Source organism: Hyla sarda, chromosome 10, assembly GCF_029499605.1.
Source record: "Hyla sarda isolate aHylSar1 chromosome 10, aHylSar1.hap1, whole genome shotgun sequence".
Classification (NCBI taxonomy): Eukaryota; Metazoa; Chordata; class Amphibia; order Anura; family Hylidae; genus Hyla; species Hyla sarda.
Genome location: NC_079198.1, coordinates 123,872,342 through 123,899,367, shown reverse-complemented (window position 1 = coordinate 123,899,367; position 27,026 = coordinate 123,872,342). Strand labels below are relative to the sequence as shown.

Below are 27,026 nucleotides of genomic sequence, written 5' to 3'. Positions count from 1 at the left end.
TGAGATGATATATTTGATGAAGAAGGGTGCCAGCAGCGGCACAGAGTATTTTAGGAAATAAGTGTGCTGATCTTGTATGCTGTGATTAAAGCTGCGGGTACATGGTCATTTCTGGTCACGCAACCAATAATCGCCATATTGTGCTGCCGCGGTTGCTCGGAGATGTGGTGTATGTGAATGGGGTCACGTTGCAATCCACAAGTAGCTCTGAGATGGGGTTTTTACGATTGTGGGGCCATTGTTGCGGTCACTTGTGGATTGTGGCCCAACCCTATTCACTTGCCAAGTCACAATGCATGCGACATGGCGATTTTTGGTCACGTGACCAGAAATCGCCACGCAGCCCTAGCCTTATATTGTGTAGAGGTCCCCACAACAGTACAGAGTATGTTTCAGAACAGAAGTGTCAAACTAAGAGTAAGGCTGGGTTCACACCCGAGTTTTGCACCCGTTATTCTGGTCCATCATTGGTGCAGAACAATGATGGCGACCAATACCTTACATGCCGGCAATGAATGCTCCCCGACAGACCCTATAGGGGCCTATGATGTTTCCAGCATGGTGCAAGATTTTGCCAAACATTTTTGACAGAATCTTGGAGGCACCCCAACAAAACCCTTAATGCAGCTGTGAATCCAGCCTTAGGGTATGTTCACACAGGTGGATTACCTGCAGAATTTCCAGAGCATATTTGCTGCGGAAAATCCGCTGCAGATTTTGCTACCTTTGCCTTCAATGGGTCAGCAGAAAATCCACAGTAGAGGCAGATTTGCAGATTTTCCTTCGGACCCATTAAAGTCAATGGTAACAAAATGCGCTACGGATTTTCTGCAACAAATACACTGCGGACATTCCACGGGCAATCCATCTGTGTGAACGGACATTTATTGTGGGTGGAGAAGGGTCCCCACAGAAGCACAGTTTATTTCAATGGGCACTGGAAGATACAATAACTTTTGATCTGTTATAAAGCATGCAAAAACAATATGTTTTGCAATTGCTTTTCTTCAGAAAATCCAGTCAAAAAACTGGCCACTAGTGGTCCCTGCCTAGGATACATACCAGTCCTGCAGTGTCCAGTGGTCATCGACATGTCATGGAGACCATGAGTGATTGACAGGGTTACAGGCAGGTCCGGGGCCCTCTGTGAGTCAGAGCAGAGTGAGGGAGGGGGGAGGAGTCATCACAGTGAGGAGAAGAGAGGACACGCCCCATGCCTCTGCATGAACAGAAACCTCACTGAGCAATGGTCGTAAGTAAATAAAGGTAATTTTGAGAGAAAAATAGGTCGTAGACACATAAAAAATAGATGTACATGATCAGGATGAGGTACTGAGCAACATAGAACAGTTTTTTTCTTTTGTGTGGGGGGGGGTGTTGGTGGGGGATCTGACAGGTACGCTTTCAGGAGGAGTGCATGGATAGAATAACAAAGCCTGATTTGCTTTTATGCCATATGAAGGATTACATGTAAACAATGCAAAAACGGTGGCAGTGTTACCCTAAATGTATTGTGGGGCATTAGTTGGGTTCCTTTAACAGGTGTTTGCAGAGAAGCCGATCCTGTGATCTTCTGTATATTTGGAGTCTGCCACATTTTTCCTTCTTCTGCTTAAATATTTAGACAGCCAATTTGACATCCCCATGAAAGTTCATGGAAGGAAAAAAAACGCCAAGATTTCCAGATTCATACCCTCAGCATGGTTTAGTTTTGGAAAAAATGCCATGTTGGTTTGGCGCTTCATACTTCTCTATTGACTCCCAGCAAACATCTGGCTGCAGCGGTTTTGGCGCCCAAGAAATGCCGTACAGTAAGCATGGTAGCATGGAGGTGGGAGACCATGGGAGGAAAAAATCTGCATGCTACAATTGCGATTGGAAACCTAGTAAAAAACACCACGAAAGGGTGAAAAAAACAGCGAAATGAAAAAAGCCAAGTCGGTCTGATGTTCTTTACTCAGCATTTTTGGCCCCAAAAAGCGCCATTCAGTGACTAAGGCTGGGTTCACACCACTTTTTTGCAGTACAGTTCCAGTATGTGTTTTCAATTAGAAAACCGTACGGAACCGTATTGAAAACCGTATGCATTGACTCTCCATTGAAAACTTTATGTCAAAAGATGCATCCGATTTGTCCGTTTTGCGTCTTGTACGGTTTTGGCAGTTTTTTTCCTGTACCCAAATCCGTAGCCTACCACTGTTTTTGGTCCGGGTAAAAAAACGTATTAAAACGTATACTTTTTTTAACATGGGAGTCAATGGGAACTGTACAGAACTGTATGTGTATACGGTTCCATCCGGTTTTCACCATCCGGTTTTTAACTTTGCACTGTTTTTTTTCTTGGAATTTCAATCAAACAAGTGAAACTTTATTCATAATGGAATGAAAAGTTAAAAACGTATACTTTTTTTTATCTTAAAAAAAAACTGATGCAACCAGACATCATTCTTCAAATCGTATATACAGATTAAAATTTGTATGCACGTTTTCATACAGTTTTTGAGGAATCCGTTTGTTTTTTTAATTAAAAACCTGATACGGGAACTGTATTGCAAAAACTTGGTTTGAACCCAGCCTAATGTAGTGTTTCCCAACCAGGGTGCCTCCAGCTGTTGCAAAACTACAACTCCCTCATGCCCGGACAGCCTTTGGCTGTCCGGGCATGAAGGAGTTGTAGTTTTGCAACAGCTGGAGGCACCTTGGTTGGGAAACACTGAGTAATGGATTCTTTGTGGCAATTACCCCCCAAAAAAACAAAAAAAAAAGCAAAGTGGAATCTCAGCCTCAGTTCATACATAGAGTTTAGTTTTGGAACAATTACAGACCCAATGGTTGGAGAACACTGTATGCTGATCCTTTCCAAACATAGGTCTGGCTTTAGTGGTCTGAATGTCCTCCATAATAGAGGTCGGTGACGTCTCGGGCCTCTTGAGAGCAGTAGGACACGACATGCTGGGGGTTGCAGTTTCGCAGCAGCTGGAGAGCCGCAGGTTGGAGACCACTGCCTGGGGTATTACGGCTGCCGCATGGTCTCGGCCCATAATGGACATTTGGAAGCCGTCGTCTTTTGCTCATACGTTGGCGTGTGAAGAGAATGGGCTCTCTCAGGGGAAGCAATGAGGACCCTGTGGGATACTTTTAAAATCGACTCGAAATCTCAGCCAAGGGAACAGCGTGAAGACGGCCGAAGGATAAAAGCCTTTCTTCAGTCACTAAGGAGCCCCCGGCCTAAGGAATGTGTCAGTTTATTCTCTCTGTAGGAAACCTGTCAGCTCCGCTACCTTCACAAAGGTAAAACACTCAGGAGGCCGGGAAGAGGGGTTCAGCCGGGATACGCGACCTCCACATCCAATTTATTCCCCGCGGACTGTCGGATAATCTGAATAAAGATCAAGCCGGGAAATAGTCTGCCCTCCACCACGTGTTCTGTATGAAAAAGCCAGCCTGAAATTAAGATATTTATGTAGGTGTGGGCACGGCATTCATCCCATCATGGATTTTATATAGTTTTATATATTTCTCTCTCATATATATATATATTACACAGTGGTCCTTCCATATAAAAGTAAGAAAGATCTGCTGGGAGCTGTAATCACTGTCTATGTAGAGGACAGGAGCTTCTTCAGGGTCCTGTATAGTACACAGTGTCCTAAATAAGTAATGGAGCCGCCCTCACCTGGTGTCCAAAGGAGCAGCTAACCCTGGTACAGGTAAAGAGTACAGAACATGTAATACCTCCCTGTACTGTAGGGGGCGCTACCAGACAGCAGTCAGTGCATGCACTTCAGTAATACAGGTAAAGAGTACAGAACATGTAATACCTTCCTGTACTGTAGGGGGCGCTACCAGACACCAGTCAGTGCATACACTTCAGTAATGCAGGTAAAGAGTACAGAACATGTAATACCTCCCTGTACTGTAGCGGGCGCTACCAGACACCAGTCAGTGCATACACTTCAGTAATGCAGGTAAAGAGTACAGAACATGTAGTACCTCCCTGTACTGTAGCGGGCGCTACCAGGCACCAGTCAGTGCATGCACTTCAGTAATACAGGTAAAGAGTAGTAGAGGACATGTAATACCTCCCTGTACTAGAACTACAACTCCCATCATGAATGACTTTGTAGTTTTGCAACAGCTGGAGGGCTCCAGGTTGGGGAACACTGCTGAGAAAAAACATATAGGCTATTGTAGCATAATGGGAGTTGTAGTTTTGCAAAGTTTTATATAATGCTTTAGCACACTCTACATTTTTCCAATAGTAAAACGCCGATATATTGTCGTACCCCACCCCCTCGTGAGACCTTGTGTCTTGCCTTTGCTGTTGTCCTTGTGACAACATTTGTGGATGACGGGAACCTTCTGCTGCCATCTGCACAGCTGGGAGCAGCAAATGGGCGCTGACCGACCGCAGATTCCTGATGATCTGTCTACAGATGGATCACAACATTGATATTGCGGGTGTCTGATGAAATAGATTGATTAGTGTTTCCCAACCAGCGTGCCTCCAGCTGTTGCAAAACGACAACTCCCAGCAGGCCCGGACAGCCAACGGCTGTCCGGGCCTGCTGGGAGTTGTAGTTTTGCAACAGCTGGAGGCACGCTGGTTGGGAAACACTGAGATAGTAAATTAAAATGTTCCTATTCACTGACGTACAACATCTTGAGACAAACTATATTTGAAAGTTGCAGAACAATTCTACAGTAACAGCGAATATAGATATCAGTATGTATGTGTGACAGATAAAATGCACAGTATATACTCCTTCCTAGCGGGTAAAGTGTTAGCTTGTTGTGGTGGTTTTATTTTGCGCTCCTGCCCTTGAACCAAGAGAATGTAAAATAAACCCCCAACCAGCTGCTCCTCCTGGAATGACAACAACGTAATCCCAGCCACCGAGGGTCACATCCGTCCATTTATTCTGGGTGTAATACCGGAGGCTATAAGGGGTTTCCCAAGTGAGTAAGAAGTAACCATGAGGCCCAAACCTAATGCACACAGCAATGTCACAGTACAGGGATAATACACACAGTGATGTCACAGTACAGGAATAATACACACAGTGATGTCACAGTACAGGAATAATACACACAGTGATGTCACAGTACAGGGATAATATACACAGTGATGTCACAGTACAGGGATAATACACAGTGATGTCACAGTACAGGGATAATACACACAGTGATGTCACAGTACAGGGATAATACACAGTGATGTCACAGTACAGGGATAATACACACAGTGATGTCACAATACAGGGATAAGTAATTAGTACAAAAAGAGGGGGGCTCACCAAATCATACAATGGGTGCTACTGCTCAGTAAGCAAAAAACTTGCTATACAAGGGTAAGGATTACTGTAAAGAGTGCACACCACAAGATCAATATTCATATAAATAACAAATTTTATTAGGTATCACATAAAGATTGCAAAAAAGACAAAAAGGGCTAAAATCACTTAAAAAGCTCTCAATCGAGCAACCTCTACAACATGGGAGAGGGGCCATGAACCCCCTTCTCACCAAAGTCCCGTCCCTCTGTAGTACAATATAATGGCTCAGGTAGTGGTGATAAGATGATACACATACAACATTAATCTTGTCACCAAATCAAATAATCTTAACACCAAATGAAATGAAATACACAATGTGCAAAGAGAAAATATATAAATTCATATCACCAGTGCATAGCAACCACAGAACAAAGGAGCCGAAATAGTAAATGGCGGGACGGGACCCCTAAGCCCCACGCGTTCCGTCACCGTTTGTGACTTCCTCAATCTTTATGTGATACCTAATAAAATTTAATACAGGGATAATACACACAGTGATGTCACAGTACAGGGATAATACACACAGTGATGTCACAGTACAGGGATAATACACACAGTGATGTCACAGTACAGGAATAATACACACAGTGATGTCACAGTACAGGGATAATACACACAATGATGTCACAGTACAGGAATAATACACACAGTGATGTCACAGTACAGGAATAATACACAGTGATGTCACAGTACAGGAATAATACACACAGTGATGTCACAGTAAAGGGATAATACACACAGTGATGTCACAGTACAGGGATAATATACACAGTGATGTCACAGTACAGGGATAATACACACAGCAATGTCACAGTACAGGGATAATACACACAGCGATGTCACAGTACAGGGATAATACACACAGCGATGTCACAGTACAGGGATAATACACACAGCGATGTCACAGTACAGGGATAATACACACAGCGATGTCACAGTACAGGGATAATACACACAGCGATGTCACAGTACAGGGATAATACACACAGTGATGTCACAGTACAGGGATAATACACACAGTGATGTCACAGTACAGGGATAATATACACAGTGATGTCACAGTACAGGGATAATACACACAGTGATGTCACAGTACAGGGATAATACACAGTGATGTCACAGTACAGGGATACTACACCTATGTGTTGTACAGGATTCTGTGGGGTGTTTGTATAATACAGGATTCTGTGGGGTGTCGTCTGTGGGGTGTCGTTGTGTAGTATAGGATTCTGTGGGATGTTGTTGTGTAGTATAGGATTCTGTGGGATGTCGTTGTGTAGTATAGGATTCTGTGGGATGTCGTTGTGTAGTATAGGATTCTGTGGGATGTCGTTGTGTAGTATAGGATTCTGTGGGATGTCGTTGTGTAGTATAGGATTCTGTGGGGTGTCGTTGTGTAGTATAGGATTCTGTGGGATGTCGTTGTGTAGTATAGGATTCTGTGGGATGTCGTTGTGTAGTACCAATCATTCTATGTGGTGTTTTTTATTGTGAAGCTGATCAATGCGTTCTGATGTCTCATCCTTAAGTGCCGCTCAGATTAGTGGGGTATTATTGCATGCTATTGGATAAGTGGGTTTTTCTTGATGAAGCTTGATGGTGAAACTTTTTGTGGGGTTTCCGGGCTCAGTCCAGGTTGGCGAAATCCTATTTTGAAGTGGTGCCTGCATCCTCTCTCCACACGGTTATTAAAGAAGGATGGTGGGGAATAACCCAAATCCTCTGGTCCCCAATTGTCAGATATGTAGTTAGGTTATGGTTGTGACCCAGCAGCAGAAGGGGCCCATTCTAATCTTTTTTCCCCTCTCTTGCAGACTGTTCTGGTTTCTCCCTGCTCTCCTGGACATTTGCACTGTGCATCGGTGTGACCCGGCGCTATGCATCCCGGACCGTGGCATCCTCTGCTTTGTCTCTCTCTTTTCCTGCTCTTCACAAGGGCCAATTCAGGTACAGGAATAGACCTATGTTTTATTTATTTGAATAATAATGATGGGAGTAGACACTGTATAGTTACAGAATCCCATCTTAAAAATTCAATTTCATTTGAAAGAATTGTTACCCACCAGCAGAATAGTGAGCGCAGCTCTGGAGTATAATACATGATATAACTCAGGATCAGTACAGGATAAGTAATGTAATGTATGTACACAGTGACCTCACCAGCAGAATAGTGAGTACAGCTCTGGAGTATGATACAGGATATAACTCAGGATCAGTACAGAATAAGTAATGTAATGTATGTACACAGTGACCCCACCAGCAGAATAGTGAGTACAGCTCTGGAGTATGATACAGGATATAACTCAGGATCAGTACAGGATAAGTAATGTAATGTATGTACACAGTGACCTCACCAGCAGAATAGTGAGTGCAGCTCTGGAGTATAATACAGGATATAACTCAGGATCAGTACAGGATAAGTAATGTAATGTATGTACACAGTGACCCCACCCGCAGAATAGTGAGTGCAGCTCTGGAGTGTAATACAGGATATAACTCAGGATCAGTACAGGATAAGTAATGTAATGTATGTACACAGTGATCTCACCAGCAGAATAGTGAGTACAGCTCTGGAGTATAATAAAGGATATAACTCAGGATCAGTACAGGATAAGTAATGTAATGTATGTACACAGTGACTCCGCCAGCAGAATAGTGAGTACAGCTCTGGAGTATAATACAGGATATAACTCAGGATCAGTACAGGATAAGTAATGTAATGTATGTACACAGTGACCTCACCAGCAGAATAGTGAGTACAGCTCTGGAGTATAATACAGGATATAACTCAGGATCAGTACAGGATAAGTAATGTAATGTATGTACACAGTGACCTCACCAGCAGAATAGTGAGTACAGCTCTGGAGTATAATACAGGATATAACTCAGGATCAGTACAGGATAAGTAATGTAATGTATGTACACAGTGACCTCACCAGCAGAATAGTGAGTACATCTCTGGAGTATAATACAGGATATAACTCAGGATCAGTACAAGATAAGTAATGTAATGTATGTACACAGTGACCCCACCAGCAGAATAGTGAGTACAGCTCTGGAGTATAATACAGGATATAACTCAGGATCAGTACAGGATAAGTAATGTAATATATGTACACAGTGACCTCACCAGCAGAATAGTGAGTACAGCTCTGGAGTATAATACAGGATATAACTCAGGATCAGTACAGGATAAGTAATGTAATGTATGTACACAGTGTCCTCACCAGCAGAATAAGGAGTACAGCTCTGGAGTATAATACAGGATATAACTCAGGATCAGTACAGGATAAGTAATGTAATGTATGTACACAGTGACCTCACCAGCAGAATAGTGAGTGCAGCTCTGGAGTATAATACAGGATATAACTCAGGATCAGTACAGGATAAGTAATGTAATGTATGTACACAGTGACCTCACCAGCAGAATAGTGAGTGCAGCTCTGGAGTATAATATAGGATATAACTCAGGATCAGTACAGGATAAGTAATGTAATGTATGTACACAGTGACCTCACCAGCAGAATAGTGAGTACAGCTCTGGAGTATAATATAGGATATAACTCAGGATCAGTACAGGATAAGTAATGTAATGTATGTACACAGTGACCTCACCAGCAGAATAGTGAGTACAGCTCTGGAGTATAATATAGGATATAACTCAGGATCAGTACAGGATAAGTTATCCTTTCATCTTTTTATCAGGTAGTCACTGCCAATATAAGGTCACACTTAAATGAAATAACCACATATGCCCCCACCGTTTTATAATTTTAATACAAATCTATTATGTTTCTTACCTCTAGATGTGACGCCTCGCTTTCTATCTGAGCCCCTTTCTACTGTCCAGAAGCCGGGGGGAAAGGTGACATTGTTATGTTCTGCGGAGTCACCCCGGGCGCAGATCTCATGGTTATTTAATGGAGAGTTGTTGGATAGAAGACAAAGTCATGATGTGGACGTACATACTGGGCACCTGACCATACCAGCTCTTGCTCCCCAGCACGTTGGGCAGTATCAGTGCATGATGGAATCCAGCGCTGGGTCTATAATAAGTGCTCCTGCTGCTGTGTCTATGGCATGTGAGTACGGAGGGGAATAGATACGGTGATGAGATCTTATATGGGGGGCCAGGCCCACACTCTGGAATATGACAATATCTCTTTTTGCTTTACAGATTTGGAAGAGTTTACAAACTCCTCAAAAGTCACAATAATGGCTGAAGAAGGGAGCAGTGTGATCCTGAACTGCAGCGCTCCCCATAGTGTCCCTCCTGCTCAGATCCATTATAAAGTCAAAGGGAAATGGTTGGACCACTCAACAGGTGGGTGACTATAGGACACGTAAAGGGGTACTCTGGTGGAAAACATTTTTTTTTTTTTTAAATCAACTGGTGCCAGAAAGTTAAACAGATTTGTAAATTACTTTTATTTAAAAATCTTAATCCTTCCAGTACTTATCAGCTGCTGTATGCTTCACTGGAAGTTCTTTTCTTTTTGAATTTCCTTTCTGTCTGACCACAGTGCTCTCTGCTGACACCTCTGTTCAATTTAGGAGCTGTCCAGAGCAGGAGAGGTTTGCTATTGGGATTTGCTCCTACTCTGGACAGTTCCTAAAATGGACAAAGGTGTCAGCAGAGAGCACTGTGGTCAGACAAAGGAAGTTTGAAAATAACTTCCTCTGGCACATACAGCAGCTGATAAGTACTGGAAAGGTTAAGATTTTTAAATAGAAGTAATTTAGAAATCTGTTTAACTTTCTGGCCCCTTTAAACGGTGGCCCATCTGTCCACACAAATACACAAATATATATAGGGCCCCCTGCTGGTACTGGCCCATACAATTACACCTCAACAGAGTATACCCCACCTTACCCGGAGTGTTACAATAATGGATCTCAAAGCTACAGCAGAAGAAATCCCTGCCTGTTTTTTAATGGGTTGATTATTCTATGACCCTCCAATTTGGGAAAATAATGCACAGAAGACTGTTTGGGCATGATGGGAGTTTTGCAACAGCTGGGATGTCTTTATGGGAGACCTATTAGGGCTGCACGATATATGGCAATATGTTGATATGCGCTCCCCCCCCCCACCCTCTTATTTCTATCCCCCATTTGCGATTACTTGCAGCAGCAGCGCGGCATCATATCACGTGCGCACGCAGGATCTGGGGCTGGTCTGTAGCCGAAATTCAAATGCAAGTCAGGGTTTCCCAACCAGGGTGCCTATAGCTGTTGCAAAACTACAACTCCCAGCATGCCTGGAAAGCCAACAGCTGGAGTCACCCTGGTTGGGAGACCTTGTCCTAATTATTAATAGGGGCGTGGGTGATCTGCGGCAGACCTGCGGGGGACGGGGCTAGGTAAGAATCAGTTTTTTTAAAATGTTTCCCCCTCGACCTGGCTCAACATTAACGGGGCTGTGGACCTGACATGGGGGTGTTGACGTGACATACAGGGATAGAAATGGAATTGTGGGGGGGATGTGAAATGCAAATAGACATGAAACAGGGGGGGGGGGATCGACATGAAATCTGGGGATAGAAATGAAATGGGGGAGATTGGACATGAAAATGGGGGATTGCACCGTTTATTATATCACAATCGCATATTGCAATATTTACCTCTATAATCGCACAGTTTCCCTAAATGGTGCAGCCCTAATGCTTATATGGCATATATGCCCCTTTAAAGTGGAATTTCCGACTGACCTAACAGCCCATTAAGTACTGGAATATTCAGGCTGGGAGGAATTACAAGTATCCAGCATGTGTTGCATCCTGATGGAGGGAAATAGATATATCTATCTTATCATTCTTATTTTTGTTTTTTTAGATAAGTACCTGATATTACCCTCAGGAAATTTGCAAATTTTAAATGTTTCCTTGGAGGACCGAGGACCCTATAGATGTGCAGCCTATAATCCAATGACTCATGAGAAGAAAATCAGCTCCTCAGTCTATAAGCTGTCTATTAGTGGTGAGTAGCATACACTGGTGGGTGGACGGACCCCTCACTCGTGTGGACAAGCCCTTCAATTACCTCTATTTTTAATTCTGACCAGGTCAGTCTCATGATGAAGTTGGTGTCGTACAACCGGTCATCACACATAAGTTGTCCATACACCGTCACGACTCGGTGACTCTGGAATGTGCGGGTGGCGGACTGGACGATTCCCTTGTTCACTGGCATAAAGATGGACGTGATGTTATGGCAGATGGACAGAGGAAGCTGTGGTACACCCATCTAGTGATTGAAGATGTGGAAGCCATGGATGGGGGTAACTACTCCTGTCAGCTGGGACATGGACCTCTGGAAATCATTCTTGTCAATTATACAGTCACAGTAATAGGTGAGTACCAGAACTCCAAATATCTTGTGTTATATGGCATATGTTAGTATATTGTTGGTATACAAGGCAATATGGGGTGTAGTATAGATGACCTGTCAGCTCTCCTGGTGTAATGTAGTATAGAGGATCTCTCCTGTGTGGTGTAGTATAGAGGATCTCTCCTGTGTGGTGTAGTATAGAGGATCTGTCCTGTGTGGTGTAGTATAGAGGATCTCTCCTGTGTGGTGTAGTATAGAGGATCTCTCCTGTGTGGTGTAGTATAGAGGATCTCTCCTGTGTGGTGTAGTATAGAGGATCTCTCCTGTGTGGTGTAGTATAGAGGATCTCTCCTGTGTGGTGTAGTATAGAGGATCTCTCCTGTGTGGTGTAGTATGGAGGATCTCTCCTGTGTGGTGTAGTATGGAGGATCTCTCCTGTGTGGTGTAGTATGGAGGATCTCTCCTGTGTGGTGTAGTATGGAGGATCTCTCCTGTGTGGTGTAGTATGGAGGATCTCTCCTGTGTGGTGTAGTATGGAGGTTCTCTCCTGTGTGGTGTAGTATAGAGGATCTCTCCTGTGTGGTGTAGTATAGAGGATCTCTCCTGTGTGGTGTAGTATAGAGGATCTCTCCTGTGTGGTGTAGTATGGAGAATCTCTCCTGTGTGGTGTAGTATGGAGGTTCTCTCCTGTGTGGTGTAGTATAGAGGATCTCTCCTGTGTGGTGTAGTATAGAGGATCTCTCCTGTGTGGTGTAGTATAGAGGATCTCTCCTGTGTGGTGTAGTATAGAGGATCTGTCCTGTGTGGTGTAGTATAGAGGATGTGTCCTGTGTGGTGTAGTATAGAGGATCTCTCCTGTGTGGTGTAGTATGGAGGTTCTCTCCTGTGTGGTGTAGTATAGAGGATCTCTCCTGTGTGGTGTAGTATAGAGGATCTCTCCTGTGTGGTGTAGTATAGAGGATCTCTCCTGTGTGGTGTAGTATAGAGGATCTCTCCTGTGTGGTGTAGTATAGAGGATCTCTCCTGTGTGGTGTAGTATAGAGGATCTCTCCTGTGTGGTGTAGTATAGAGGATCTCTCCTGTGTGGTGTAGTATAGAGGATCTCTCCTGTGTGGTGTAGTATAGAGGATCTCTCCTGTGTGGTGTAGTATAGAGGATCTCTCCTGTGTGGTGTAGTATAGAGGATCTCTCCTGTGTGGTGTAGTATAGAGGATCTCTCCTGTGTGGTGTAGTATAGAGGATCTCTCCTGTGTGGTGTAGTATAGAGGATCTCTCCTGTGTGGTGTAGTATAGAGGATCTCTCCTGTGTGAGGTAGTATAGAGGATCTCTCCTGTGTGGTGTAGTATAGAGGATCTCTCCTGTGTGGTGTAGTATAGAGGATCTCTCCTGTGTGGTGTAGTATAGAGGATCTCTCCTGTGTGGTGTAGTATACAGGATCTCTCCTGTGTGGTGTAGTATAGAGGATCTCTCCTGTGTGGTGTAGTATAGAGGATCTCTCCTGTGTGGTGTAGTATAGAGGATCTCTCCTGTGTGGTGTAGTATAGAGGATCTCTCCTGTGTGGTGTAGTATAGAGGATCTCTCCTGTGTGGTGTAGTATAGAGGATCTCTCCTGTGTGGTGTAGTATAGAGGATCTCTCCTGTGTGGTGTAGTATAGAGGATCTCTCCTGTGTGGTGTAGTATAGAGGATCTCTCCTGTGTGGTGTAGTATAGAGGATCTCTCCTGTGTGGTGTAGTATAGAGGATCTCTCCTGTGTGGTGTAGTATGGAGGATCTCTCCTGTGTGGTGTAGTATGGAGGATCTCTCCTGTGTGGTGTAGTATGGAGGATCTCTCCTGTGTGGTGTAGTATGGAGGATCTCTCCTGTGTGGTGTAGTATGGAGGATCTCTCCTGTGTGGTGTAGTATAGAGGATCTCTCCTGTGTGGTGTAGTATGGAGGATCTCTCCTGTGTGGTGTAGTATGGAGGATCTCTCCTGTGTGGTGTAGTATGGAGGATCTCTCCTGTGTGGTGTAGTATGGAGGTTCTCTCCTGTGTGGTGTAGTATGGAGGATCTCTCCTGTGTGGTGTAGTATAGAGGATCTCTCCTGTGTGGTGTAGTATAGAGGATCTCTCCTGTGTGGTGTAGTATAGAGGATCTCTCCTGTGTGGTGTAGTATAGAGGATCTCTCCTGTGTGGTGTAGTATAGAGGATCTCTCCTGTGTGGTGTAGTATAGAGGATCTCTCCTGTGTGGTGTAGTATAGAGGATCTCTCCTGTGTGGTGTAGTATAGAGGATCTCTCCTGTGTGGTGTAGTATAGAGGATCTCTCCTGTGTGGTGTAGTATAGAGGATCTCTCCTGTGTGGTGTAGTATAGAGGATCTCTCCTGTGTGGTGTAGTATAGAGGATCTCTCCTGTGTGGTGTAGTATAGAGGATCTCTCCTGTGTGGTGTAGTATGGAGGATCTCTCCTGTGTGGTGTAGTATGGAGGATCTCTCCTGTGTGGTGTAGTATGGAGGATCTCTCCTGTGTGGTGTAGTATGGAGGATCTCTCCTGTGTGGTGTAGTATGGAGGCTCTCTCCTGTGTGGTGTAGTATAGAGGATCTCTCCTGTGTGGTGTAGTATGGAGGATCTCTCCTGTGTGGTGTAGTATGGAGGATCTCTCCTGTGTGGTGTAGTATGGAGGATCTCTCCTGTGTGGTGTAGTATGGAGGATCTCTCCTGTGTGGTGTAGTATGGAGGTTCTCTCCTGTGCGGTGTAGTATGGAGGATCTGTCCTGTGCGGTGTATTATAGAGGATCTGTCCTGTGCGGTGTAGTATAGAGGATCTCTCCTGTGTGGTGTAGTATAGAGGATCTCTCCTGTGTGGTGTAGTATAGAGGATCTCTCCTGTGTGGTGTAGTATAGAGGATCTCTCCTGTGTGGTGTAGTATAGAGGATCTCTCCTGTGTGGTGTAGTATAGAGGATCTCTCCTGTGTGGTGTAGTATAGAGGATCTGTCCTGTGTGGTGTAGTATAGAGGATCTCTCCTGTGTGGTGTAGTATAGAGGATCTCTCCTGTGTGGTGTAGTATAGAGGATCTCTCCTGTGTGGTGTAGTATAGAGGATCTCTCCTGTGTGGTGTAGTATAGAGGATCTCTCCTGTGTGGTGTAGTATAGAGGATCTCTCCTGTGTGGTGTAGTATAGAGGATCTCTCCTGTGTGGTGTAGTATAGAGGATCTCTCCTGTGTGGTGTAGTATAGAGGATCTCTCCTGTGTGGTGTAGTATAGAGGATCTCTCCTGTGTGGTGTAATATAGAGGATCTCTCCTGTGTGGTGTAGTATAGAGGATCTCTCCTGTGTGGTGTAGTATAGAGGATCTGTCCTGTGTGGTGTAATATAGAGGATCTGTCCTGTGTGGTGTAGTATAGAGGATGTCTCCTGTGTGGTGTAGTATAGAGGATCTCTCCTGTGTGGTGTAGTATAGAGGATCTCTCCTGTGTGGTGTAGTATAGAGGATCTCTCCTGTGTGATGTAGTATAGAGGATGTGTCCTGTGTGATGTAGTATAGAGGATCTCTCCTGTGTGGTGTAGTATAGAGGATCTCTCCTGTGTGGTGTAGTATAGAGGATCTCTCCTGTGTGGTGTAGTATAGAGGATCTCTCCTGTGTGGTGTAGTATAGAGGATCTCTCCTGTGTGGTGTGGTGTAGTATAGAGGATCTCTCCTGTGTGGTGTAGTATAGAGGATCTCTCCTGTGTGGTGTAGTATAGAGGATCTCTCCTGTGTGGTGTAGTATAGAGGATCTCTCCTGTGTGGTGTAGTATAGAGGATCTCTCCTGTGTGGTGTAATATAGAGGATCTCTCCTGTGTGGTGTAGTATAGAGGATCTCTCCTGTGTGGTGTAGTATAGAGGATCTCTCCTGTGTGGTGTAGTATAGAGGATCTCTCCTGTGTGGTGTAGTATAGAGGATCTCTCCTGTGTGGTGTAGTATAGAGGATCTCTCCTGTGTGGTGTAGTATAGAGGATCTCTCCTGTGTGGTGTAGTATAGAGGATCTCTCCTGTGTGGTGTAGTATAGAGGATCTCTCCTGTGTGGTGTAGTATAGAGGATCTCTCCTGTGTGGTGTAGTATAGAGGATCTCTCCTGTGTGGTGTAGTATAGAGGATCTCTCCTGTGTGGTGTAGTATAGAGGATCTGTCCTGTGTGGTGTAGTATAGAGGATCTGTCCTGTGTGGTGTAGTATGGAGGATCTCTCCTGTGTGGTGTAGTATGGAGGATCTCTCCTGTGTGGTGTAATATAGAGGATCTGTCCTGTGTGGTGTAGTATAGAGGATCTCTCCTGTGTGATGTAGTATAGAGGATCTCTCCTGTGTGATGTAGTATAGAGGATCTGTCCTGTGTGGTGTAGTATAGAGGATCTCTCCTGTGTGGTGTAGTATGGAGGATCTCTCCTGTGTGGTGTAGTATAGAGGATCTCTCCTGTGTGGTGTAGTATAGAGGATCTCTCCTGTGTGGTGTAGTATAGAGGATCTGTCCTGTGTGGTGTAGTATAGAGGATCTCTCCTGTGTGGTGTAGTATGGAGGATCTCTCCTGTGTGGTGTAGTATGGAGGATCTCTCCTGTGTGATGTAGTATAGAGGATCTCTCCTGTGTGGTGTAGTATAGAGGATCTCTCCTGTGTGGTGTAGTATAGAGGATCTCTCCTGTGTGGTGTAGTATGGAGGATCTCTCCTGTGTGGTGTAGTATGGAGGATCTCTCCTGTGTGGTGTAGTATGGAGGATCTGTCCTGTGTGGTGTAGTATAGAGGATCTGTCCTGTGTGGTGTAGTATAGAGGATGTGTCCTGTGTGGTGTAGTATAGAGGATCTCTCCTGTGTGGTGTAGTATAGAGGATCTCTCCTGTGTGGTGTAGTATAGAGGATCTGTCCTGTGTGGTGTAGTATAGAGGATCTGTCCTGTGTGGTGTAGTATAGAGGATCTCTCCTGTGTGGTGTAGTATAGAGGATCTCTCCTGTGTGGTGTAGTATAGAGGATCTCTCCTGTGTGGTGTAGTATGGAGGATCTCTCCTGTGTGGTGTAGTATGGAGGATCTCTCCTGTGTGGTGTAGTATAGAGGATCTCTCCTGTGTGATGTAGTATAGAGGATCTCTCCTGTGTGGTGTAGTATAGAGGATCTCTCCTGTGTGGTGTAGTATAGAGGATCTGTCCTGTGTGGTGTAGTATAGAGGATCTGTCCTGTGTGGTGTAGTATGGAGGATCTCTCCTGTGCGGTGTAGTATAGAGGATCTCTCCTGTGTGGTGTAGTATAGAGGATCTGTCCTGTGTGGTGTAGTATAGAGGATCTGTCCTGTGTGGTGTAGTATAGAGGATCTCTCCTGTGTGGTGTAGTATAGAGGATCTGTCCTGTGTGGTGTAGTATAGAGGATCTGTCCTGTGTGGTGTAGTATAGAGGATCTGTCCTGTGTGGTGTAGTATGGAGGATCTCTCCTGTGCGGTGTAGTATAGAGGATCTGACCCGTGTGGTGTAGTATAGAGGATCTATCTATCTGGTCATGTGTCATTTGACCCTCTGGCCACCAGGTGCCGCTGTCTGTAAAGGAGTACTGCGGCGGTAATTGTGCGGATCGTTGCCACGCCCAGAACTGTGAGAGACCAAGACAATTGGGGGAGATTTATCAAAACCCGTCCAGAGGAAAAGTTGCTGAGTTGCCCATAGCAACCAATCAGATCGCTTCTTTCATTTTTCACAGGCCTTTTTAAAAATGAAAGCAGCGATCTGATTGGTTGCTATGGGCAACTGGTTAACTTCTAAGTACTCCTTGAGGTGCACTTACCCCAGGTTGGGAACCGCTGATCTACATGGTCAGAACCTCACAAGACAAGTCTTCACAAAGTTGCATGAAGACGAGTGAACGATCAGTTGTTTACTATTTCTCCCTGCACTGTGGACGTTTACCGACTGTGCACAACTATACATAAACAGTACGAATATTTATTAGTTTAATTACTGTATTTACGCAACAATGTGTCTCCAGCTGTTGCAAAACTACAACTCCCAGCTGGGAGTTGTAGTTTTGCAACAGCTGGAGACACACAGTTTGGAAAACACTGCTGTATGCTGCCCCCCTAATCATCTTGCTCTGTATGGTTCATGCGTCAGATCTCCTGGTGACATGTCCCTTTTAATGTAAATTACTTCTATTAAAAAAAATCTTAATCCTTTCAATAATTATCAGCTGCTGAAGTTGAGTTGTTCTTTTCAGTCTGGCAACAGTGCTCTGTGCTGACATCTCTGCTTGTCTCGGGAACTGCACAGAGTAGAAGAGGTTTGCTATGGGGATTTGCTTCTACTCTGGACAGTTCCCGAGACACGTGTCATCAGAGAGCACTTAGACAGAAAAGAACAACTCAACTTCAGCAGCTCATAAGTACTGAAAGGATTAATATTTTTTTAAATAGAAGTAATTTACAAATCTCTTTAACTTTCTGGAGCCAGTTGATATATTAAAAAAAAGTTTTTTTCCTGGATAATCCCTTTAAGAAGCCTAATAACATGTCACCTTCTGCTAATTACTAAATTTTTCTATTCATTAACCCCTCCCCTCCCGTAAATTTAATCGTACCCGCCACACGCGACCTTATAGGCTACAATGGTGGAGTCTCATTTCCTATGTGATTATTTGATCTGTTCCATATATACATATATATATATATATATATATATATATATATATATACGGTAGATATATATATATATATATATATATATATATATATATATATAAATTAAAAAAATTTGAAACTGCTTTTCCGCTTTTTATATAATATTTATTTATTTATTTATTATTTTTTTTTTACGTTGACGTTGCGGTCTGAACTCTGCAATTATCTGGATTTATTTCCCGGCTTATGTAATAGACGCACTCATTACTTTGGCATAGGGACCCGGCGCAGCTGGCAGCAGAAAACACACATCCTTGCTGGCACGTTCCCGTTGCCACCACAACAAGCCCTCGATTATGTTAGACAAGGTGTCTTGGTGATGGATGGGGGGCGCATGGAGGGCCTGGTTGGCATTATGTCCACAGAGTTAAAAAAAAAAAAAAAAAAAAAAAAAAAGTCCGCCATTAATCACGTAGAGACTGCTCCTAAAGGCCGGAGATTTATACCTCCTCCTGATCGCATCAATTACCGCCAGCTAAGCCCCCCCCCCCCCCCCCCCCCCCTCCAAAAAAAAAAAATTTCTCATGGCATGGATCTATAGTCACCTCCAAGTGCTCCGGTCCTGTAACCTTGCACAATGCAAGAATGTGTCACCTCCAGATTTTGGCGACTCGCGGCGGTCCCCCCTCCTCTTGGCACCGGAGTCGTTTTTTTTCCCCATTCGCGCCAGCCCTATATTAATAAAGTGATTTTTATGTACGTTGTCCAGGTTCCAGTCACTGCAGCAATAAAACGGCGCTCAAATTTTCAGCTCGTAGGAAAATAGATGGATATTATGTTTTTATGAAAATCCTTCATTTTTTATAATTTGCGCAATTTTTATTTTTTATTCTTTTTTTTCCCTTAAATTTAATTTTCTGGTTCATCAAGTGCCACACTGCTAATCCGGGAATTGCTGGTAATTCGGCATTGAATGTGCAGGATGTGTCCGGCTGCAGGGAGATTATCTGCACAATCTGTGGCTCTCCAGCTGTTGCAAAACTACAACTCCCAGCATGCCCGGACAGCCGTTGGCTGTCCGGGCATGCTGGGAGTTGTAGTTTTACAACAGCTGAAGGCACACTGGTTGGGATACACTGCTGTGGAGGGGCAGTTTATCACACACAAAAAAAATGAAACCTGGTGGATCCATTAAAAGTCACTGAGATCCATTACAAAGTGGATCTTGCCAAAATGGTCAGCTAGGCCAACGGCCGTCCAGGCATGCTGGGAGTTGTAGTTTTGCAACAGCTGGAGGCACCCTGGTTAGGAATCACTGCCATAGACCCTCCCATAGATCTTTGCTATATGTTTCTTTATATTTAGTACAGTGTTCCCCAACCAAGGTGCCTCCTGCTGTTGCAAAACTACAACTCCCTGCATGCCCGGACAGCCGTTGGCTGTCCGGGCATGCTGGGAATTGTAGTTTTGCAACAGCTGGAGGCACCCTGGTTGGGAAACACTGATTTAGTAGTTCTGCCCACATACCTTCAGCTGTCCAGGCATGCTGGGAGTTGTAGTTTAGCAACAGCTGGAGGCACCCTGGTTGGGGAACCACTGCCATAGACCCCCCTCTAGATCTTAGTTATATGTTTCTTTATATTTAGTAGTACTGCCCACATACCTTCGGCTCTCCGGACATGCTGGGAGTTGTAGTTTTGCAACAGCTGGAGGCACACTGGTTTGAAAACACTGCTGTGGTGGGTCAATTTATTACTCAAAAAAAGGACACCTAGTGGATCTGTTTAAATTCGTTGAGTTCCATTGAGATTTATTACAAAGTGGATCTTACCAAATGGGTCGGCTGGGCAGGTGGCTGGGAGTTGTAGTTTTACAACAGCTGGAGGCACCCTGGTTTGGAAACACTGCTCTAAAGACTGGTGATTAACCTTTATTAGGCTCATTACATGGTTGCAGCCACAGGGGGGGCACTAATACAGCGCTGATCTAGATCATATATAATCAGTAAAATTCCCATGTCATGGCGAATACCGATCATCCCTTACTATGAGATTGTATCGTTGTAATTTATTCCCGCCATAAACCACGATGATAACAGAATATTCCTCATTCCGAAGCTTCTTTGGACTTCTGGAAAGCTGTTCTGTCTTGTCAGGGGTGATACGGGAGTCGCCAGGTGTCACAGTGTTTTATGAAGTGACTTGTGTCCAGGTACTCTCAGCAGCCTGGGCAATCTGCAGCTCATTATATATACACATAGGGAAACTGTGGTCATGTGATCACATTTTTTATTTTTTTAAAGAAATAAAACATAAAAAAAAAAAAGTTGAAATAGATATTGAACCCAGTGTATGATATTCTGCGATCCCACGCACTTCAGTTCTGTCTGGCCTAAAATGGTAATGACACCTGTTTTTTTTTTTTTTCCTTTTCTTCTTTTGGGAAGGCTCGTAACTTTTATAGCAGGGACAGCTGTAGGATATATGTGGTGCCCGTCTGTGAACTGCTCCCATACATCCATAGTGATTGATGCCCCCAGACTGGCTGCATTGATTTATTGGTCCTCCCTTACAATAGCCCTAATAGGACTTGGCTGGTCATCTGCACATGGATTGTGGAGGGTAGTTTAAGGGGGGGGCAATGTAGAGCGAAGTTAACGCTAGAAGTCACTGAAAGTTGTGACATAGGGTACCATAGATGCCACCAGAGGGGCCCTACTTCTCATGTAATGGTATTACTGCAACAGTAAAGTGGTCCATTTTTTTTTAACGCAGGTTCAGAAGAGCATAGCTGCTTTTTATCTGCAAACACTGCCACACCTGTCCACAGGTTGTATGTGGTATTGCAGCTCAGACCCATTCAGGTGCAGCAGCCGTGTTTATCCAATCCAGGAAACCCCCTTTAATAACATCCACTTACTGCTAAAAAAGTTATCCTCAGCCTGAAGGGGACATAGACCGGTGGATTTAAAGCGCAACGGTCATGAGATTTTAGCCCCCCCAGTACTACAATGTTGTTACAGATGTCCACGTGAGTGTAACCTTTATCGCTTTTCCTCCTTTTATTATAACTTATAAAATACATTTATCCAGCGGTCAGGAGCAGTCGGATAGGCGTGGATTGGGGTTCGCAAAGCCCCGCCGCCGCCACGCCTATCCTCTCCTTTCAGCGCTGGGACCACTGTGTAGTAAGACGCAGCACATGCGCCCCTCCTTGCCTCTAGTACTGCACCTGCGCAGTGAGCACATAGGCAGCGGGAGCGAGCGCTCGCTCTGTCAATGCAGGGTGGTGGCGCGCACGTCAGGAGGGGCGCATGCGCTGTCTCTTACTACACAGCGGTCCCAGCGCTGAAAGGAGAGGATAGATGTGGCGGCGGCGGGGCTTTGCGAACCCCAATCCACGCCTATCCGACTGTGCCTGACCACACGATAAATGTATTTTAGAAGTTATAATAGAAGGAGGAAAAGCGATAAAGGTTACACTCACGTTATGGACGTCTGTAACAACATTGTAGTACTGGGGGGGCTAAAAACTCATGACAGTTGCGCTTTAAATCCGCCGCTCTATGTCCCCTTCAGGCTGAGGATAACTTTTTTAGCAGTAAGTGGATGTTATTAAAGGGGGTTTCCTGGATTGGATAAACACGGCTGCTGCACCTGAATGGGTCTGAGCTGCAATACCACATACAACCTGTGGACAGGTGTGGCAGTGTTTGCGGATACTCATGACCGTTGCGCTTTAATCATTGTGGGGGGCATTTACTAATCTTTTACTATGTAGTCTGGTTTTTACCCTGTTTTTTTCTACTTCATTTTTGACTATGTGCGACAAATTTACTAAATTGCTGCACGGCATTAATAAATTTGGCACACATAGGCAAAAGTGGGAAATTTACTTCATGTAGTAGAAAAAATAGTCTGTTCCTTTTTCCTGCTGTCTGAATAGGTTTGGCTGCTGGTTTCCTTCTGGATCTTTTGTTTTTGAGTTTTTTTTAGCTTTTTCACCACATCTAAATAATTCAATAACTACAGTGGTCCCTCAAGTTACAATATTAATTGGTTCCAGGAAAACCATTGTAAGTTGAAACCATTGTATGTTGAGACCATAACTCTATGGAAACAGGGTAATTGGTTCTAAAGGCACCAAAATGTCATCCAAAAATAGGAAAAAGTGACAAAGAAAAATAAGTAGATAACTGATATAGATAAAGCAAATCCTTACATATAAAAGTAATAAAGATCTGCTGGGAGCTGTAAATCACTGTCTATGTCAGTGTTTCCCAAGCAGGGAGCCTCCAGCTGTTGCAAAACTATAACTCCCAGCATGCCTGGACAGCCAAAGGCTGTCCGGGCATGCTGGGAGTTGTAGTTTTGCAAAAAATGGGGCCACCCTGCTTGGCAAACACTGGTCTATGTAGAGGACAGGAGCTTCTTCAGGGGTCCTGTACAGTACAGGCAATGTCCAAAACAAGTAATGGAGTTGCCCTCACCTGGTGTCCAAAAGAGCAGCTAACCCTGATACAGGTAAAGTGTACAGAACATGTAATACCAGTCAGTGCATACACTTCAGTAATACAGGGGTTTTACCAGTGAATGCCCATTTTGATTGGTTGGTTCTTCCAGCCATTGACACGTTTTACAGATCTGGACTGTCTGTAGCATTGTATGTTGAGTCTGGTTTCAACTTACGATGGTCCAGAAAAGACCATTGTATGTTGAAACTATTGTATGTTGAGGCCATTGTAAGTTGAGGGATCACTGTAAATTGTAGTCATGGCTCAGAAGTGGTAAACGGCGTTTAGTGTGTGTGTGTGTGTGTGTTTATTACATTTTTTTAACACAGTTTTTTTCTCCCTAAATGTACTTACACTTTTTTTTTTTTTGGTTACTTCTTCTACAGATCTGTGTATCCTGTGGACTCCTTCGGATTCGGTGGACTACTTCGATGACCAGCGTTTTTCTTTGCTTGATGTTAATAAAATGGTTAACGAGGGCTTGTGGGGGAGTGTTTTTTGTAATAAATTTTTTTTAAAACCTGTTGTGTTTTATTTTTATTTTACTTTACTAGACAGGCTTAGTAGTGGAAGCTGTCTTATAGACTGAGTCCATTACTAAACCGGGCTTAGCGTTAGCCACAAAAACAGCTAGCGCTAACCCCCAATTATTACCCCGGTACCCAACACCACAGGGGTGCCGGGAAGAGCCGGTACCAACAGGCCCGGAGCATCAAAAATGGCGCTCCTGGCGTTATTTAGGTTGGGGAGGGCCAGTAACAATGGTCCTCGCCCACCCTGGTAACGTCAGGCTCTTACTGTTTGGTTGGTATTTGGTTGAGAATAAAAATAGGGGGACCCTATGCGTTTTTTAAATATATTTAATTATTTATTTAAAAAAAAAAAACGCATAGGGTCCCCCCTATTTTCATTCTCAGCCAAATACCAACCAAACAGTAACAGCCTGACGTTCCCAGGGTGGGCGAGGACCATTGTTACTGGCCCTCCCCAGCCTAAATAACGCCAGCCTGTTACCGCCTAGGCCCAGGAGCGCCATTTTTGACGCTCCAGGCCTGTTGGTACCGGCTCTTCCCGGCACCCCTGTGGCGTTGGGTACCGGGGTAATAATAGGGGGTTAGCGCTAGCTGTTTTTGTGGCTAGCGCTAAGCCCAGGTTAGTAATGGACTCTGTCTATAAGACAGCTTCCACTACTAAGCCTGTCTAGTAAAGTAAGAAAAAAACACAACAGGTTTTAAAAAAATTTTATTACAAAAAACACTCCCCCACAAGCCCTCGTTAACCATTTTATTAAAATCAAACAAAGAAAAACGCTGGTCATCGAAGTAGTCCACCGAATCCGAAGGAGTCCACAGGATAAACGGATCTGAAATGAGAAGAAAACAAAAAAAATGGGTTAGTACATTTATTATCACCTGCTCACACATCTCCCGCCCCGCACGACTACAACTGCCAGCATGCCCTTACAGTAAGGACATGCTGGGAGTTGTAGTTGTGTGGTGCAGGAGATGTGTGAGCAGGTGATAATAAATGTGACAAGCTTGTCCCCTGCCCCCAGCTGCAGGACTACAACTCCCAGCATGCCCTTACAGTAAGGTGGGGCGGAGGCCGGGCACAGTGTTTCCCAACCTGGGACTTGTAGTTTTGCAACATCTGGAGGCACCCTGGTTGGGAAACACTGTTTTAGGCCAGTGTTTCCCAACCAGGGTGCCTCCAGATGTTGCAAAACTACAAGTCCCAGCATGCCTGGACAGTCAAAGGCTGTCTAGGCATGCTGGGAGTTGTAGTTTTGCAACATCTGGAGGCAACCTGGCTGGGAAACACTGGCCTAAAACAGTGTTTCCCAACCAGGGTGCCTCCAGATGTTGCAAAACTACAAGTCCCAGCATGCCTGGACAGTCAAAGGCTGTCTAGGCATGCTGGGAGTTGTAGTTTTGCAACATCTGGAGGCAACCTGGCTGGGAAACACTGGCCTAAAACAGTGTTTCCCAACCAGGGTGCCTCCAGATGTTGCAAAACTACAAGTCCCAGCATGCCTGGACAGTCAAAGGCTGTCTAGGCATGCTGGGAGTTGTAGTTTTGCAACATCTGGAGGCAACCTGGCTGGGAAACACTGGCCTAAAACAGTGTTTCCCAACCAGGGTGCCTCCAGATGTTGCAAAACTACAAGCCTCAGCATGCCTGGACAGTCAAAGGCTGTCTAGGCATGCTGGGAGTTGTAGTTTTGCAACATCTGGAGGCAACCTGGCTGGGAAACACTGGAATAAAACAGTGTTTCCCAACCAAGGTGCCTCCAGATGTTGCAAAACTACAAGTCCCAGCATGCCTGGACAGTCAAAGGCTGTCTAGGCATGCTGGGAGTTGTAGTTTTGCAACATCTGGAGGCAACCTGGCTGGGAAACACTGGCCTAAAACAGTGTTTCCCAACCAGGGTGCCTCCAGATGTTGCAAAACTACAAGTCCCAGCATGCCTGGACAGTCAAAGGCTGTCTAGGCATGCTGGGAGTTGTAGTTTTGCAACATCTGGAGGCAACCTGGCTGGGAAACACTGGCCTAAAACAGTGTTTCCCAACCAGGGTGCCTCCAGATGTTGCAAAACTACAAGCCCCAGCATGCCTGGACAGTCAAAGGCTGTCCAGGCATGCTGGGAGTTGTAGTCTTGCAACAACTGGAGGCACCCTGGTTGGGAAGCCTGCGCAACTTACCGGCTTCCGTAGGATCCAGCGCTGCACGACACTGCCGCGCGACACTGCCGCGCGACGATCTCCGACAGTGATCGTCGCTGGAGCCTCGGAAGGGTAAGTGAACCTCTTCGCCGGTCCCCTTCAGCTGTTTAGTTTTGCAACAGCTGGAGGACTACAGTTTACAGACCACAAACCAGGGGTCTGCAAACTGTGGCCCTCCAGCTGTTGCAAAACTACAACTCCCAGCATGCCTGGACAGCCAATGGCTGTCCAGGCATGCTGGGAGTTGTAGTCTTGCAACATCTGGAGGCACCCTGGTTGGGAAACACTGTTTTAGGCCAGTGTTTCCCAACAAGGGTGCCTCCAGCTGTTGCAAAACTACAACTCCCAGCATGCCCGGACAGCCAATGGCTGTCCAGGCATGCTGGGAGTTGTAGTCTTGCAACATCTGGAGGCACCCTGGTTGGGAAACACTGTTTTAGGCCAGTGTTTCCCAACAAGGGTGCCTCCAGCTGTTGCAAAACTACAACTCCCAGCATGCCCGAACAGCCAATGGCTGTCCAGGCATGCTGGGAGTTGTAGTCTTGCAACATCTGGAGGCACCCTGGTTGGGAAACACTGTTTTAGGCCAGTGTTTCCCAGCAAGGGTGCCTCCAGCTGTTGCAAAACTACAACTCCCAGCATGCCCGGACAGCCAAAGGGTGTCCAGGCATGCTGGGAGTTGTAGTCTTGCAACATTTGGAGGCACCCTGGTTGGGAAGCTTGCGCAACTTACCGGCTTCCGTAGGATCCAGCGCTGCACGACACTGCCGCGCGACAGTGCCGCGCGACGATCTCCGTCAGCGATCGTCGCTGGAGCCTCGGAAGGGTAAGTGAACTTCTTCGCCGGTCCCCTTCAGCTGTTTAGTTTTGCAACAGCTGGAGGACTACAGTTTACAGACCACACACCAGTGGTCTGCAAACTGTGGCCCTCCAGCTGTTGCAAAACTACAACACCCAGCATGCCCTGACAGCCAAAGCCTATGGCTCTCAGGGCAGGAGCCCGGGCTGACATTACAGTGCAGCCGCCCGGGCTCCTCATACGGTCTCCCCGCTACCCCCCTTGTCTCCCGTCCGGGCTCCTCACACGGCCTCCCCGCTACCCCCCCCCCCCCCCTCCCCTTGTCTCCCGCCCGCGCCGCTCAGCTCCCGCTGCTACAAGACTACAACTCCCAGCGTGTCCTCACTGTAAGGCCATGCTGGGACTTGTAGTCTTGCAACAGCAGACAGATGGGAGTTGTGTGGCGCTGGCAGGTGAGAGGGGTGGGATGTAAATCACTGTAGTGACTGTAGTGCCCCGGTAGCGCAGTGAGGGTAGCGGGGAGAAAGTATGTCGGAGCCCGGGCGGCAGCAGCTTTTCCTGCTCCATGTTGGAGCTGGAGTAAATTTAGTCAATTTTTACGGCCGTTGCGACAGTTTATTGCGCAACTGCGACTGTCTCAGTTAATAAATTCCTGACCACTGCAAGTAAAAACTGAAAACTTGCGTAAATTAAGCGG

General features: G+C 45.3%; 1 protein-coding gene across 4 annotated transcripts in view; it reads left to right on the top strand.

Annotated features, from left to right (window-relative positions):
• The window catches only part of CDON (cell adhesion associated, oncogene regulated), a 156,010-nt gene that overhangs the window by 107,717 nt on the left and 21,267 nt on the right, over positions 1 to 27,026 (top strand). For all 4 annotated transcript variants that reach the window (XM_056542128.1, XM_056542125.1, XM_056542126.1 and 1 more), the window contains 5 exons: positions 7,151 to 7,283; positions 9,143 to 9,418; positions 9,514 to 9,660; positions 11,172 to 11,315; positions 11,401 to 11,688. In XM_056542128.1, coding sequence (XP_056398103.1) covers positions 7,214 to 7,283; positions 9,143 to 9,418; positions 9,514 to 9,660; positions 11,172 to 11,315; positions 11,401 to 11,688 — 925 coding nt within the window. In that variant the 5' untranslated portion in view covers positions 7,151 to 7,213. The remainder of the gene's footprint in view (positions 1 to 7,150; positions 7,284 to 9,142; positions 9,419 to 9,513; positions 9,661 to 11,171; positions 11,316 to 11,400; positions 11,689 to 27,026) is intronic.